At 35.8% G+C, this 15,813-nt stretch overlaps 2 protein-coding genes across 3 annotated transcripts in view; one reads left to right on the top strand and one right to left on the bottom strand.

Annotated features, from left to right (window-relative positions):
* The window catches only part of LOC139973315 (uncharacterized), a 219,420-nt gene that overhangs the window by 17,035 nt on the left and 186,572 nt on the right, over positions 1–15,813 (top strand). For both annotated transcript variants that reach the window (XM_071979925.1, XM_071979934.1), the window contains 2 exons: positions 418–534; positions 2,349–2,603. In XM_071979925.1, the coding sequence (XP_071836026.1) occupies positions 418–534; positions 2,349–2,603 (372 nt within the window). The remainder of the gene's footprint in view (positions 1–417; positions 535–2,348; positions 2,604–15,813) is intronic.
* The window catches only part of LOC139973355 (uncharacterized), an 85,354-nt gene that overhangs the window by 31,714 nt on the left and 37,827 nt on the right, over positions 1–15,813 (bottom strand). The gene's annotated exons all lie outside the window — the stretch shown is intronic.

The raw sequence follows: 15,813 nt of genomic DNA, 5'->3' as shown, positions 1-15,813 counted from the left end.
ACGGTTACATTTGAATAAGTTACCTATCAGATGAAAATGTGTTAAAATATTAAAATAAGGCAAGAAATCACACAGTCTTCTGGATTTTTTTCAGAGTAATCAAGATGAAGAACCCTCACAGCTAAAACAAAATGAGGCTTACAAAATTAACTAGAGATAAATGATAGTTCCTTTGTGTCATAATTTTTTTTGTGAATATCCCACAGTTGTTAATATTCACCATATTGCTTTATAATCTGCTTTAAAGCTGTAAGTATTTTCTTAACTGAACATTTCAAATAATAACTAATAGAACAAGCTTCAACTTACATATTTTACACAAAATGTATTCAAAATAGACCTCAGTGATCCAAGCTGTCATTTTAGATCTGTTTAACTGTGATATATATTGAAATTCATCATATTTAACACCTTTAGCCATTGCAGCATATCTGAGTCCTAGGGAGATAACATTAACTGAAGGACATGCTGGACAAAAAGCAGTTACTGTTCAAGTCTGTCGACAACCATCTTCAGAAGAAGTAACCCTTCAAGGTTTGGGCTTATCTTTCTTTAGTTTTAGAAGATCAAAGTGTTGTAAGCTTTGTGAATGCATTGTAATTTTATTTGGCTAAAACATGAAAAAGTACATAACAAGGTTTGACTAGACTTCTCATGGATGAAAACATATTGACAATGAAGAAAATATGAACGTAACTTATATCATCTCAAGACAAGGGTGACTAAAACTTACAGGCAAGAGATACTAACCTCACTATTACAAGTTGTTAAATTGTAATATGCCAATTGGATAGCCCTGTTAGTGATATTAAAAGTCAGGCTATTTTAATGATGGAATGTTTCAATGTATTTGTTGCAGTTAGCTGCTGAGTCTCATCATTTGTGATCTTTCAAATATTTTTCTATCAAACTAATTGTTGTGGGCCTCTTTAATTGCTGTAAACTGTATTTGATCACATGCAACTTGACAGGTATGAGAGTGGTAAATTAGAGAGGAGGGGGGGGGGGGTTCGGGAGGGCGGGTTTTCATCTTTCTTTAATTTTCAGCTTCACCTTGGTTAAACTAGATCTAAAATAAAAAATATCTCTTGTACTCAGTATATCAGTATAATACAGGTAAAATAGGTAATATCAGATACCTTATCATTATTAATGATTCAGTCTTAATATGACTCATTTGCATGATTGTAGGCCTATAGTATGTTTGCTACCTTTTCTACCTTTCATGCTGGAATTTTGAACATTAAACTGAGGGAGTTTTTACATTGAGACTGATTACAGGTTAAATAAAAACTGACAACAGTGCAGGGAACAACTTAGTGTTCAACTTTTGTGGAACAGTTTTGAAGTCAATGAGTTACATTCTTATAAAGTACAGTACTACATGATCTCTGTGTAAATAACTGCTACCTGTATATACATGTTTGCATTTATATAGCAATTTGACCATTTTTTATGGCATTATGCAATGCGATACTAGAAGACTTAGGGTGCTTTTACACTAGATCCGGATCAGATCCCCTGATGTTATCATCTCTTCATGGAATAACCTTATGCATTGATCTGGTCGCACTTACACTTGAATTGTAATCTGATCCTCTGCAGCTTTTAACCAGATGTTGGTAAAAAATTTGGATTTGAAAATGTGTCATGTGCAGCCGTGGATTGCGTACTACGTATACTCCAAAACTTTCGTTGTCATGGTGGCATATAGTCTTAGGGTTACAATACTACGCTATGTACGGCCCACACACACTCAATGTACGCAGGAAGTAGCACATGCATGATACAGGACTGGAATTTCACACAAGAATGCATGTGACATAATGCAGTTACCGGATATCTCAGGTCACTGTTGATGCCGGAGTGTTTACATTGCAAAATTGGTCTTGAAGTCCAGATCAGATCCTGGTTTCTGCCAGCATCAACATAGGAGGAACAGATTCATATCTGAACTTTTGATCACTACAGCCATGATCTTGACGTCTGCAGGATCAGATCCTGACATTGACGTCTGGTTCGGATCTCATTTAAAAGCACTCTTATTCCCTGGAGCAGCCTGTATTGACTATACTGATCAATAACGAATAGGTATCTTAGTAATGGTATCAGATATGATTAGTTGACCTGATGAGTGGAGGTAAAAGTCTTTATATTTATCATTTACTCTGTATAAGCTAGTTACCATCTGACAGCATTCTATTGCATGAAAAGAGCACTGGGTGTAATATTGAAGCTTTTACATGTGAAACCTTTCAACTGAAGGTTAAAACACCCCAACTCAATAGCTCCCTATACATTGATTGGTTACTTAATTAATGTGAAATGCATGAATCTTCTCTGTACAGTGTACACATTCACTGTCTCAGCATTTACAGACGTTGACTTTGTGAACATTCCATTCAACCCTGGCCAAGATGTCACGATTAGTGCTGGACAGACCTGCACTCCTGTGAATGTCTTTATTATATCTGATTTTAACCAAGAAACGATGAGTAAAGACCTTTTTTTGGTCTTGTTTGATCCACAACCATCATCATCAATGGTCCATTTTGTGCCTGGTCATATCTTCACCACCATTACTATAACAGATGATGATCCTGGTAAGTATAAAGTAATAAATCATTCCTTAATACAAGCAAACCAAGTTATGGTTATCTTCTCTGATAATGTAGCCTGAAAACTGCTATACATGCCACAGATTATGAACAAATTAATTCTCACTACAGTATTAAAAATAAGTTACTGGTCTATCTATCAATGGTTTGTCTATACTGCTGGTAGGAGTTCTATCAGTTAAGCAAGCCTTGCTATGGTAATATAACTGTGAGTACTATGTTTATACAGGGGTGTCGGGATTCACGGCGCCAAAAAAAAAATAAATAGGACTAAGAAAAAAATGGCAAAAAATAAAGAACCAAAAGGAAACAAGCAAGTAGGCTAAATGTGACTGGCATGGCAGGGGTCTTGTTTCAAGCTCGGGAAGTGCCATTTCCTGCAATCTGGGAGGCATTTTTTTCCAAATTTTCTCCATTACGCTACGCACCAACCATGGTGACGTAGCGTATAGTTTGACCTACCAAACGTCCCCCGATTATTATGATAGATCATGGGCCACACTCTGATGTGCCGTACCAATCCCAAATAGCTTCCGACGCCCCTGTTATAACCTGTGATAAGATGTTGTGCAACTGGTGCTAGCATTCATTTAAGGGAAGATCATGAGAGCTGGCTGACATACTTCATGAAACTAGAAAAAGTTAAATTGTTGAGATGTTAAATGAGATAATAACTGTGCTTGTATGTGATATATGTTTGATAGAAAATACATATATACATGTTGGAAGTGTGGGTCCACAGTTTATGTGTTCCTGGTATATCAAATATCTGTTGAAGTACCTAGGATTATAATGAATAGATGCTTATTAGGTTCAACATTATTGAATTGAAGCTGCATGTTAGATTGACTTGTAATCTAACAGTACATTCATACACCGGTACTGGAAACGTAATCTGTTCCTAATAACTGTTAAAGGAATTGAATGTTAACGATAACACTTCACAATTTCCGTTTGCTTTAGCTGCCATTTGAATTTGTTTCTATCCTACACATAGCAAAAAGAGAAAATACAGCTAGAATAGCTTACATGTGTAATATGAACACAAAATCAACTAATAAACTTGTAAGATGCAGAATGATATGTGCAAGGATGGGAATAAGTGATGCTTAAAGTGTAAAGCAAAAACATCCCTATTTACATGCATGGTTCCCACACTGTCAGGAAATAAGGAAAAGTCACAGAATTTGAAGGTGCCAATTTGGGTATTAAGGTGACCAGATGATTCCTGGGGACAGTCCAGAGATTTCATGTACCATCCCCAATAAAAAGTGTCACTGGAAATATCCTCTGATTTTTTGTAATGTCAGAGTAATATCCCCAATTTGTAAAAAGGCCCTGCATTATATCAATTTTACGTTTGGCATCCTGTTTGTCGAACAGGCAGTTTAAACCTAACTTGTATTGTTTACATCTACAAACATAAACGTCATTCATGGCTCACACATAAATGCATCCTAGACATTGAATAAGTCAATATACTGTAATTCACCTGACAAGCATATTGTTGTACTTAGCGATGAACAAGTCTTCCAGTTACCTTCACATTTTCAGCATTGGAATTTTTACTGTGGACTTATTACATAAACATACTTTACTATAAAGTGTTGCAAAACTTCTTTGTAAGCAAGTTTAATAGGACATTTGACAGACTTTTTGCTTTTGCTTACTTCACAGAAAGTTTCATATTAACTAGTCATGCATTATCATACTATACACCAATTTAACATCAAACAAATATGATGCCACAGAATGGAAACTTCTTCTATAGATAGATAATTAGTAATACATATTGAAGCGAACCGCGGATGGCGGGGGAAATTACCGGGTTTGGGGTCCTTCGCTTCGAACTCACAAGTGATCAATGAGGATGCAAGAGTGTTCTTGCGAACCCTGGCGCTCTGCAGGGACGATGCTGCCATTAAAACGAGGTATACAGAACTGAAGAAATACAAACGTGCAAACAACTAACGCTAAAAACTGACTGTTACAGTATATTACGTAAAACATGCAAATACTTAACGGGTGCATACAACAAAATTTCACTTTACTACAAGTTCCCCGCAATTAATGACATATGACCTCACTGTCATTAATGAAAACAAAATACAAGAAATTTTGTAAAACAATGAAATTACAACAATACAGGATAAACCTGAACAGTTCCCCGCTGTACCAGCAGTACAGAAACAACTACAAACATGATTAAACAATGAATGAGAATGCAACAAAAAGTCAAGCCGTCATCCCACTGCAATCCCACTTCTGACACCAATGAAGCGAACCGCTGATGGTGGGGGAAATTACCGGGTTTGGGGTCCGTCGCTTCGAACTCACAAGTGATCAATGAGGATGCAAGAGTGTTCTTGCGTTGAAACAACGGCTGACGATTTATTGGTAAACTCTACAAAATGAATATACAAAGAAGAATAAGTCATGACACATGACAGTATACAGTAAATGGCTTTATGAACTCTTAATGACCTAATAAACTGGGGGAAAACCTATACTCAATACAATGAAATATGCACAGAACCTATGCTCAATCTATGACAATACAGCATAGCAGTGAAAATGCTCTGTACTCGTACAATACTCAGAACAATACTGTACAATACTGTGTAAAAATGTATCAAGAACAATGTAAAATGAACATAATGATATAATCTCCATAAATAATACAATATGTTTGCCAACAGGCGAGGACTTTTGGCACCTTCGTAATGGTCAGGACAACACATGCCTGCAGCTGAAACACATTATAGGCCCTTTTCACCGAAACTGTTCCTAGACAGTAGGAATTTACACCTCCTGAACCCACAAACTCTCAAGAGACTTGTCACTCTGTAGCTATCCAAAAAGGCTAAGATTAAAGGACAAGCTCTGAGACAACTCTATAAGTAACAACAGTAACAATTATGTTCAAAATACAAAATACGAATACAGTATACGCTCTTTACACCACGAGCAGTACAATACTGAAATACAGGTACAATAAATAATACACTTCACTGTCAATTACTACAGTATAATAATACGCAATACTGTACACATGCTTCACGATAAACAACACACGCTATAATCCCCGTAGGACCAAGGTCCAAAAACACAACCTAACATAGGCTTTGTACAGTGAAGTACAACTTAGCCAAACACTTAAAATCTGATTCTATTAATGAACAATAAGGGTACGTACAGCATTTAATATCTATGACTTAAATATCTTACTACACTGGGCTCAGCTCGCTCGCGATAAAGAAGAAGAAGAGGACTCTACGCTCGTGGTAAAGGAGATCTCGGACATCGAGACTCCATCAACGCTAGCTCGCTATAGTATACAGTACATCTGCCATCTTGGAAAACAGTGGCTTCGAGCCAGAAGCCGAACCATCCAAAACCTGAGGCATCCTGCCTCTAAGAAGAGGGACATCTCCTCACGGACTCCAGGCAGTACAGATGTTGGTAAATCTGGGCTATTTACGACCCAAGATTAAGTAAAAATTAACAAATTACGAAAGGGATAACGAGGCGAACCCCGGCACTCTGCAGGGACGATGCTGCCATTAAAACGACGTATACAGAACTGAAGAAATACACACGTGCAAACAACTAACGCTAAAAACTGGCGATTACAGTATATTACGTAATACATGTAAATACTCAGCGGGTGCATACAACAAAATTTCACTTCACTACAATATTATACGGTAGACAATTCCACATCCTAATTTGTAGCACTATGGAAATACATATCATTTGATACCATAAAAGACTAAATGTTTTATCCGTTTAATTTTGATTACAGTTGAAAAACCTAAATTTATTGTCTGTGCATTAGAAAATATATTGCAGACATTTTAATTGATTAACCTCAGCTGATTAATCTTGTTATATAGCATGCAATCTACACACTGTCAAATAGCTGTGCTTTCTTCTAATGGTCTATATTAAAATATGACTTGTGCCTCCATTTATCCTTTACATGTCATGTCACAGAATAAGAAAGAGGTGTATAAATTAATACCAGATAGATAAGTGTTACTGACATTGAAGTATCCATGACATTGCAGTCAGTGAGGATTCTCATCATATGGGAGAACAAAGCGTTCAAATGAAACACTGTATCATGCAGTTGCAGGACTGGAATACAGTGATGTAAGTTTGAGTCATGAAGAATACTGTGCTGGTGTAAAGAAACTTATATCACAGACCGCATGCCTTGGTCACAAAATTCACAGATCACAAATTAAAGGAAAAAGTAGCTATTAAAATAATGGTATAATTTGGCAGGGTAAAAATATTTTGACAGAATTATTCCTCCTTTACTACAATGCAAACACCATTATCTTGATATCATGAAGAGAGAGTGCCATTAATCAATTTACTGGTATCTTTTCAACATTTTAATGTTAGTGTATGCTATTGCTTCTCTTCTTACAGTTAATTGTGGTCTTGATCGCCTCTGATTTAATGGTGGAACTTGTCGTCCATCTGTATTACAGAACCCATGCACTTGTCCAGCTGGGTTTGTTGAACCATTTTGTACAAAATCTATTGTACAACATTTATTGTTTTTCAAATACATCTTTGCATTTGTCTACAGATGAATGTTAAAACAGTATTATGTAATAGTTTCATCATATCTTTTGCTTCTCTTCTTAAAGTGAAAATTAACTCTTCATTACCTGTTGAATGGATTTAAGTTTACCATTATGAGTGACTATCTGGTAACTTGTCTGGGACCATCAGAAAATGTCTTCATACACATGCAGGGATTGGACAGTGTGCAAATTGGGCTTTATATGAAGCTATTTTGAGCTTGACTGTCTTGTGAGATAAAGTTAATTCGTCTTGGATGCGTATGCTTTCTGATTCCTGTAGTTTTCTAAATATTTAGTATAAAATAAAGGTTTCCCGTAGTTCTGGGTAAGGCCTGAATTGAATGGCTAACTTATTCCTTTTTGCTTCATTGCCGAAGGCCTAAGGAATTTACGCCATGGTGATAGCGTGCGTGTGCGCGCGGGTGTGTGTTGTGATACCTTGGCTTCTAAACATGATGACTCATCATGTGTAACTGGTATGAACAACAAACTTATAATCACAATCTTAGTCATAATTTTTATTGGGGGCGGGGGGGTGGTTGGAATGTTGTAAGGTTGTCAACTATTTGCAATGATTCAAAAATAGTCATAGTCAGTTGTTCAAGAGGTTGGTTGCAGAACTGTTCAGTTTGCTCTTGTTGATGTCTTTATAGTGCATAGATGTGATATCTCCACACATCAATCCTGTAATTATCGTCAAGAGAGCTGAACTCTCTGATGCTTTGATTCTGACTTAATTGTGACACTGGCTACATTTTAAACAGTTACCAATCAGGTGAATTTACACATATATACAAACATTTTAAGGCAAGAAATCATAGCCTTTTCTGCAGGCTTTCTCGTTTATAAATTCATGTATTCCCTTTCAGCTGTTTCTTAGACTTAAATGGCAATACATGGATTTATTGTGAAGTATGGCTCTTTCATGTTTGTACTTATGTAAGACTCAATACATGCTTCTTGTTATTCTCATGTACTGGCTTGTTAATAAATTCAAGGAACTTGCAATGATAAGCATCAAATAGACCATACTAGAGCATATATCATGTGGTGGAGATATGCAGTGCTTCCTACACTGTAAACCAGTGATGTTTCATCTAGGCCATCCCTGTTATGATGATATATTAATCTCATCTGGTGATGGGTAACTAAATGAACATCAACAAGTGCTTATTAATGAAGAAAATTCACTTCTCTGATGTCACAGATTTGATCATATTACTTAAAATTTGGGAATTTAGGCAATGAAAAGTTCATTGTTCATATCGAAAATGAAAACCAGTAATATTATTAATCACACTTTGTGAACTGTGAAACTAGGGTGTACCACCATGTAAGGGAGAAGCATAAGTGTAAAGCAGTGGATGTTATACCTTTATTGTATATGGTTATACCATGAAAGAAATTTAATCACATAATTTCCCATATGTTTCAAGTATTTCCTTTTAGCAAATAGAAATTATTGGGTGTCATGTAGAGGGCCCTCTTCATTTTTGCTACCAACTCTAATTGGTCAATTTTTATACAAATTTATAATTGTAATGCAGGGAAATAACTTCAAAAGTGGTTTACTCTATCAAGTCATTTGGAAGAAAAGTTGATTGTCTTGTTATTATGTATACAGGTTAGGGATTGCTGTCCTATATTGTTCATTACAATCACAATCCACACAAAATGATATATGTTTTTGAATGAGATGGGTTTCACAATTAAATAGGCTCTTACTCACAAGTCTAAAGTACCCTACACATCAAGTCAGTGGATGCCTGTTTTGTCTATCCACTATACTAGTCCAATACATGATTTGTGGTTTAAATCTGATACTGATTGTTTCCAAGGGGCGTATCTGGTGTGGCATGTAATGACCATGTGACCTGATCACATGTTTCTAGCTACTAACTTACATTAAGCTTGTTCTCAACTATCCAAGTGTTTAGTTTAACAGAAACCGTTTCAATAAGATGAAACATTGTTGATTGCCTCATTATATTGATCAGATAGAAGGCCTAGTGCACAGTTTATACATTAGTGTCTATGTCAATTATATACACAGTTGTCAATTAGGAGTGTAATAAGTGTGCATAGCTGATTTAGCTGAGAAATAACAACAGACTTGAGATTTTAAAGCATTTCTTGGAATGTTTATTGATTGTAAGATTTTGCAGTAAATATTGGTAATATATAAGAAACTACAGGAGACAAAGTTCTCCATCATTCCTCTCTGTACACCATTTCTGTGTTTATCTGTTTCCTCAAGCCGTAACATGATGCTAATGTCTTTTACAACAGGCAAAGTTCTCCTTGATTCCTCAATATTTACACCTCTGTGTGTATATCAGTGTATAATCATATTTCAAGCCGTACTCTAACATGATGCTACATTCTTTTACAGCAGGCAAAGTTCTTCATTCTTCCATCATGTTCACCCCTCTGTGTGCATCTGTATAATCATTCTTCAAGCCGTACTCTAACATATTGTTACTGTCTTTTACATTTACAGATTGCATCAGCCTTAACTCAGCTGGTCAGTGTAGTCCTAATGAGTGTTCTTGTACTAAGGAGACATGTACTTTACAGACTGGTAGATGTGAGGCCACCTGTAGTGTTTTTCAGTGTCCTGCAAGTAAGGCTGCATGTGGTTTCTTTCTATTTATGGTCTTGTATAGTTAGGGGCAGGCCTCAACAAATATTATTAAAAGTACTTGCCAATTAGTGACTGTGACTAGAAATTCACTCGCCAAAATGCACAATTCACTCCCCACTATGATCGTGTACTTTCTGTAAACTAAGGTAAATATGGTGCAACTTATTTGCACATTGGAATATTATATTTCTGTGCATTAAAAAAATGTAATTGTGATATTATAAAACTCGGAATAATGTGGTGACAACTTGTTAAAGTTTTCATTATTGTAGTAATGTATTGCTCTCATATAGGATTTACACATTTTATTTGTGAGTAGTCTACTTGTACCAGTAGTATACTCTAGGGGTGTAGGGGTTGCCTGGACATAAACAGGCCAGCATAACATCAGCAATTAATAAATTTTTAATATTTTAAGAAATTAATATATGAATACAACATATTTATGAATGCCTTAACACATTACATACTTCGTAAGCTCAAACCCTTCCCTCTAATAAACTGTTATTTTAGATTATAAATGAAATGTTTTTGCTGTATGTTTATAAATGCTGTGTGAAGTTCGTGTACAACCTCCACACATGACATAATTCCTGTACATAATGTATGTGCAGATAGCCAACCATTTTACAAAGTTATTTCCCATTGAGATTGGTCATTAACAAAAATCAGTCTACAACTTAATCTTGCTCCAAGTTTGCCAAGGTACATGCTAATGAAATACTCTCTTCTAAAATTCTTTCCTTTCAGATATTGTGAGTGAAAGTTTATCTCAGGTAAATCCTCAGTCATCTGTTGAGATGAAGTGTATCTTAGATGGATCCACTGCTGTTGTTAATAGACTGGATATCAGACTATCTAGATTAGAGGGAGCAATAGATGATCATGGAATAATACAAGATGCTAATCCAGACATCTCTGCTAACAGAAGAGAAGTAACTGACAGAGTAATCAGTGTGTCTAAAGATGATCAGTTCTTCTGTATCCTGTCACTGGGTGCATCTATAGTTGGATCAATCAATGTCACAGGCTTTGTGTACAGTAAGTTTATAGTGTGGAATCTTTGTAATATTGTGAACTGTCATAAAGTCTCATAATGTCACCATCTTATGGTTTATGTATCTGAATTTGATTTGTTTCTAGTTAACAGAGTATAAAGAGGGTGCATAATCTAACATAACATGATATTGTCCAGATCAGAGGACACAATAGATGTCACTGGTAGGATATCACAATGGATATCAAGTTATTACTGCTAACAGAAAAGCAGTAACTTACAGTTAAAGAGGTTATCAGTGTATCTGAACATGGTCAGTATCTTCTGTGTCTTATCCTGGTTTAGTTTTATACTTACAGCAATCAATGTCACAGGCTTTGTGTATGGTAGGTTTATAGTGTAATAATGTTCTCCAGAGTTGCCACCAACTCAAAGCAAACTGTTTTCAACATCTAAAGAAAATGTGTCGGTATGTGATCTTTTATCCTCTTTGTCTTTTGATAACAACCCACCATACCTGCCATATCTATAGGGAATTCTTGCTATATTGTTAATATTAACAGACACAAGGTTTGTTAGAGTCATATCAATTTATTGTATTAACAACCCTCTATGGAGTTCCAATGCATAAGATACCCCTATGTAGTGAATATTTTTTTCGATGGTAATAGATAAAACAACTGTAAGTAAATAGAATATGTTTTCTGTCTTACTTATAACCTTTCAGAGTTACCATCCATCATCGACCCACCTACAGAGTTAACCAGGACTAATACATCAGTAACCATTACATGGAGACCCTGGGATGAAGAGACTGACGTTGGTGATCCTCCTGTGGTAGCGTACATCCCATACTACAAGATGGATCCATCTCAGGATTGGATGAATGGATCAAGGATCCAGGCCAGCCAAACATTGGAATATACAGCATCAAGTCTGGAGTCAGATAGAAACTATACATTCAGTGTAGCAGCAGTCAGGGAAGGGGAGCGTGGAGAGGGACCCAGAGGTCCAGCAGTTACCATCAAGACACTCTGTATAATTGGTAAGTATATTACAGGTAGTATTCTGTTGAATACCACTGCTGCAAAAGTACTGTACTATAAAGTTCAAACAGAAATACCTTTAGGCAAAAAATCTGGATATTAGTGGATGATTATCATGCCATTTTTTTTTTAGCCATTTTTAGCATCCAGATGTTTGTAATAACCACTTTAAATACTTCAAATTAACAAGGAGGAGGGTTTTTCCCTAGAGTATGTAACATTTAAGGTGAAAAAGACACATGTGACTTGGCTATGTTGTTTTCTACAGATGTTGTTCCACAGATGGTCACAACAACTTTAACTGCTAAAAATGATGTGACTGTGACATGGCAGGTAAGATAGTTTGATAATGTTTGGCTGTTTGTGTTGATAAGGGGTGTTAATCAGTGTGAAACTGTTCTGGGAGAGTTAGGAGCTAAAGTTTAATAGAAGACTAATTTCAAGTAAACATTATCATTCTCATAATAAATGACAGAAGACACTTAACTGTTATTCATGCAAAATGTAGATTGTTTTTTCTACTTGTTATTCAACTGGTCTAATAGATAAAGTTAATTATTTATTTTGTCAACACTTAGCATGGTGTAGAACCAGTAAAGTTATATATAAACAATGGTTAACATTTTTAAAAAAAGTTGGAAAGAATGGTTTAGTCAGGGTTAAGATCATCAACCAGTAATTAACTTGCCAGCTCATAGCCTAAGGCTAAACAAGTAGATTAAGCAGCAGTATCATTTCCCAGTGTACAATACGTACAGGAATGTATGTGTGTATCCTATTAAATTTGGAAAGACTTTATGTTGCACTTTGTACTACTTGAATTACCGAGACTGCAGAGTAGCGCGTTATTAAAGCCAGTGAACAATGCAATGTAGTGAATAAAATATTAATCACACTTGCCAAATTGCAAGTAACAAATAAAGATATAGCTTCATATATGTCACAGACTTTTCAGCATACCTTTCTTGTGAAAGAGCTTCATAGTCTGGGCAAACTCCACACCTTTCCTGATGGTATAATGTATATGCACATGATTTCAGCATCCATAACAAAACAATGTAAAGCAAACATTATGCATAATTTAATATTATGCAAATATGCAAAATATTAACAACCTACAAACTTTGAGAGTTTTGCGATGCATCAGCATACTTAACTTGGTTTTATTTAATAATAATGATAATTAATTTAATAATAATGATAGTAGTTATAATAATAATAATAATCAGATGACCATTATTAAATAATAATAAAGTTGGGTCCAGAAAATAAATCAGAAGTGTTAACTAATTTCCTGTATTATATATATCCTCCCTAGTCCTTTAATCAATGTAAAGATATTTGTATACTAAGTTTACATATATATACACATATTACAGCTGGTATTATTGTCCATGCACACAGATACATTGGTAAATTGGGATGACCAGTGTCAGTGTTTCTTTCAACAGCATGTTAGTGTAGTAACTGCTTATTTACATTATATCTTCTCTTTTTAAACATAACAGCAACCAACGGTGCAGTGTAGTACTGGAATCACTCAATTTACTATCTACTATGAAATAGAGGGCGATGTTTCTTCCAGACAAGAGGCTGGAACCACAGATCCTAATGCTGAGAGTTTTACAGTTGATGGATCACTTCTAGAACCAGGGACGACGTATAACATTGCAGTGACTGTCACTACCGACCAGGAAAGTGCTCTGAGTGAAGGAAGTTTTTTAACAAGTTCGTAGATTCTACAAACTTCAGACAAAATTTGCAAGCCCACCCAACAGATAATGCGGAAATTAAATCTCTCTGTTTGTTTCAATCATTAGGCCTAAGATTTACCTTCACTATGTGGCTAGCCTTTGTTAGGTATTATTTCTTGAATAGTATCTTTCCTTGGTCTTTCCGATGTAGCTTGCAAAATTGTGTCATTTCCTTCCATTGTAAGTAATAAATAGGTGTTTCTGTAAGTTTCATCCCTGAAATTGGGTATAAACATGGTCGATATGTGTATATATAGGTTACATTTGTGTAACGAACATGCTTCTCAGTGTTTATACGGTAAATTGTTCACGCCACAAGGGCAAGGGAAAATACATTTCTTTCCATTGCGACAGCTTTTCTCCATTAAACCATCCTGGTCAGAGCGCATTTAAAATAAGATACATTGACTTAGCTTCGGAAATTCATCAGCAAACACGTATTGAGACTTAAACAAAACTTATGAAGAAAAGTGTAATATTAAACATACAAGTTGTCATTCTTTTAAGAGTACTGTTTCTTTAACTTTCTATTCAAGCGAGTGAGCCTCCTTCCTCACCTCCTGTTTATCTAGTTGCCCTGGTGATTCCAATCCTGCTCATCGTTATTCTCTTGGTGGTGATAATCAAGCAGTAAGTTGGCCATCAGAATTAAATATTAAGTTTGGTACTAAGGGCTGAATATAAACTGCCTGATCATTCCCTTGATTGATCTGAAGTGGATTATCTGGGCTTTGACCAAATGGTTGGGCCTGGACTGTGAGCTGGCTGGGAGGGACCAAAGGGAGGTGTGACGTTTGGCATAAATTCAGATAATTTGGCAATTCAGTGCACAGTCCAGCATGTCCTCTCATTAGATGCATAGATATCCAACATGATTTATTAAAGAATTGAAGCAAACCAAAAAGTACAGCATCATCTTTTTTTGGGGGGGGGGAGGAGGACAGTGGGGGTGGGAGGGGGGCATATTTAACCTAAATAGGTTTCCAACAAATTGTAAAGATGGTTTATGAACCATTAGGTTGTTAATGTTTCCTCCAATTTGAAGTTAGTGGACATGCCAGCAAACAAACAACTCTGTTTTCTTTGATATTTTGAGGGACCTGCCTGCAGGTCCCATGTTAGTTCCTTTGTAGAATCCAAGAAAAAAATGAATAGGTCTATGGTCTACCCTCTCCCTTTCCATCAAAGGAAATTATATCATTATTTAAATTTCATGCAATTGCTGGACTATTTTTTTTTTCAATTTATCTAACAATCATTCAAATAGAATCCGGAGAAAGCCTGCGAGTAAGTCTAAACCAGTAGATGTACAAGATGTTGATTATGTTAATGCTGGTGAGTATGATTCTTGTTAGTTTTTAAGGTACTTTATCACTTAAAACATGTTAACATGACCATTAATCAGGTTTCTAGAGTTCACCCTTCACCTATGAATACCAATACACTCTTGAGTGTCTGTGGATTGAACCTTCTTTATACATAATTTGATATTTTAAATCCTTGTAGTTTTGATTTCTGACCTTACTATTACAAGTGTTATATTTGAAATGTTCTATTACTATATATTGATTTAAATCAACCGCAAGGATCCTTTTTCTTTTAGTGGTAAGGAAATCAGTTTTATACACTGCACCATAAAGTTGTTGCTCTCCTACTAATAGCATTTCACCAAAACCATTATGAGGTATACATAGAAGCTTGATTGTGAACATGTAATGTTTCAGAATAAATCTCCCACCAATCAATGCACCTGAAATTAATTCCAGGAGTTACTGATGATCATGAAGATTACATAGCTCTAGATGAACGATCCAGAAATACTCCAGTCACAAAATATCAAGATCTTACTGAGAAAGAAGCTCCCACACAAGTATCAGGGTATGAGAGAACCATCCTTGAAACAGCTGATGCAACACCCAAGGCTATGCCTCGTCAGGGCATTAAGAGACAGACCGACTACCAGTATGAAGATGCTCGTAAATTACCAAGCGTTCCTCAGCCAGACCTGCAAAGTGAAGATGATACAGAAAATGAAGTCCCTGAGATGTTTGAGGAATACACAGAAGTCTTTATTAACGCTCTCAGAGCTAGCAAACCAATAACACCAAGACCAATGAAGGTTACTGAGTATAAGACTTTCATGGGTAGAGAAA

This window comes from Apostichopus japonicus, chromosome 2 (genome assembly GCF_037975245.1).
Source record: "Apostichopus japonicus isolate 1M-3 chromosome 2, ASM3797524v1, whole genome shotgun sequence".
NCBI classification, from domain to species: domain Eukaryota; kingdom Metazoa; phylum Echinodermata; class Holothuroidea; order Aspidochirotida; family Stichopodidae; genus Apostichopus; species Apostichopus japonicus.
Note: the sequence above shows the minus strand (reverse complement) of the source record. Positions and strands in the feature narration are given on the sequence as shown.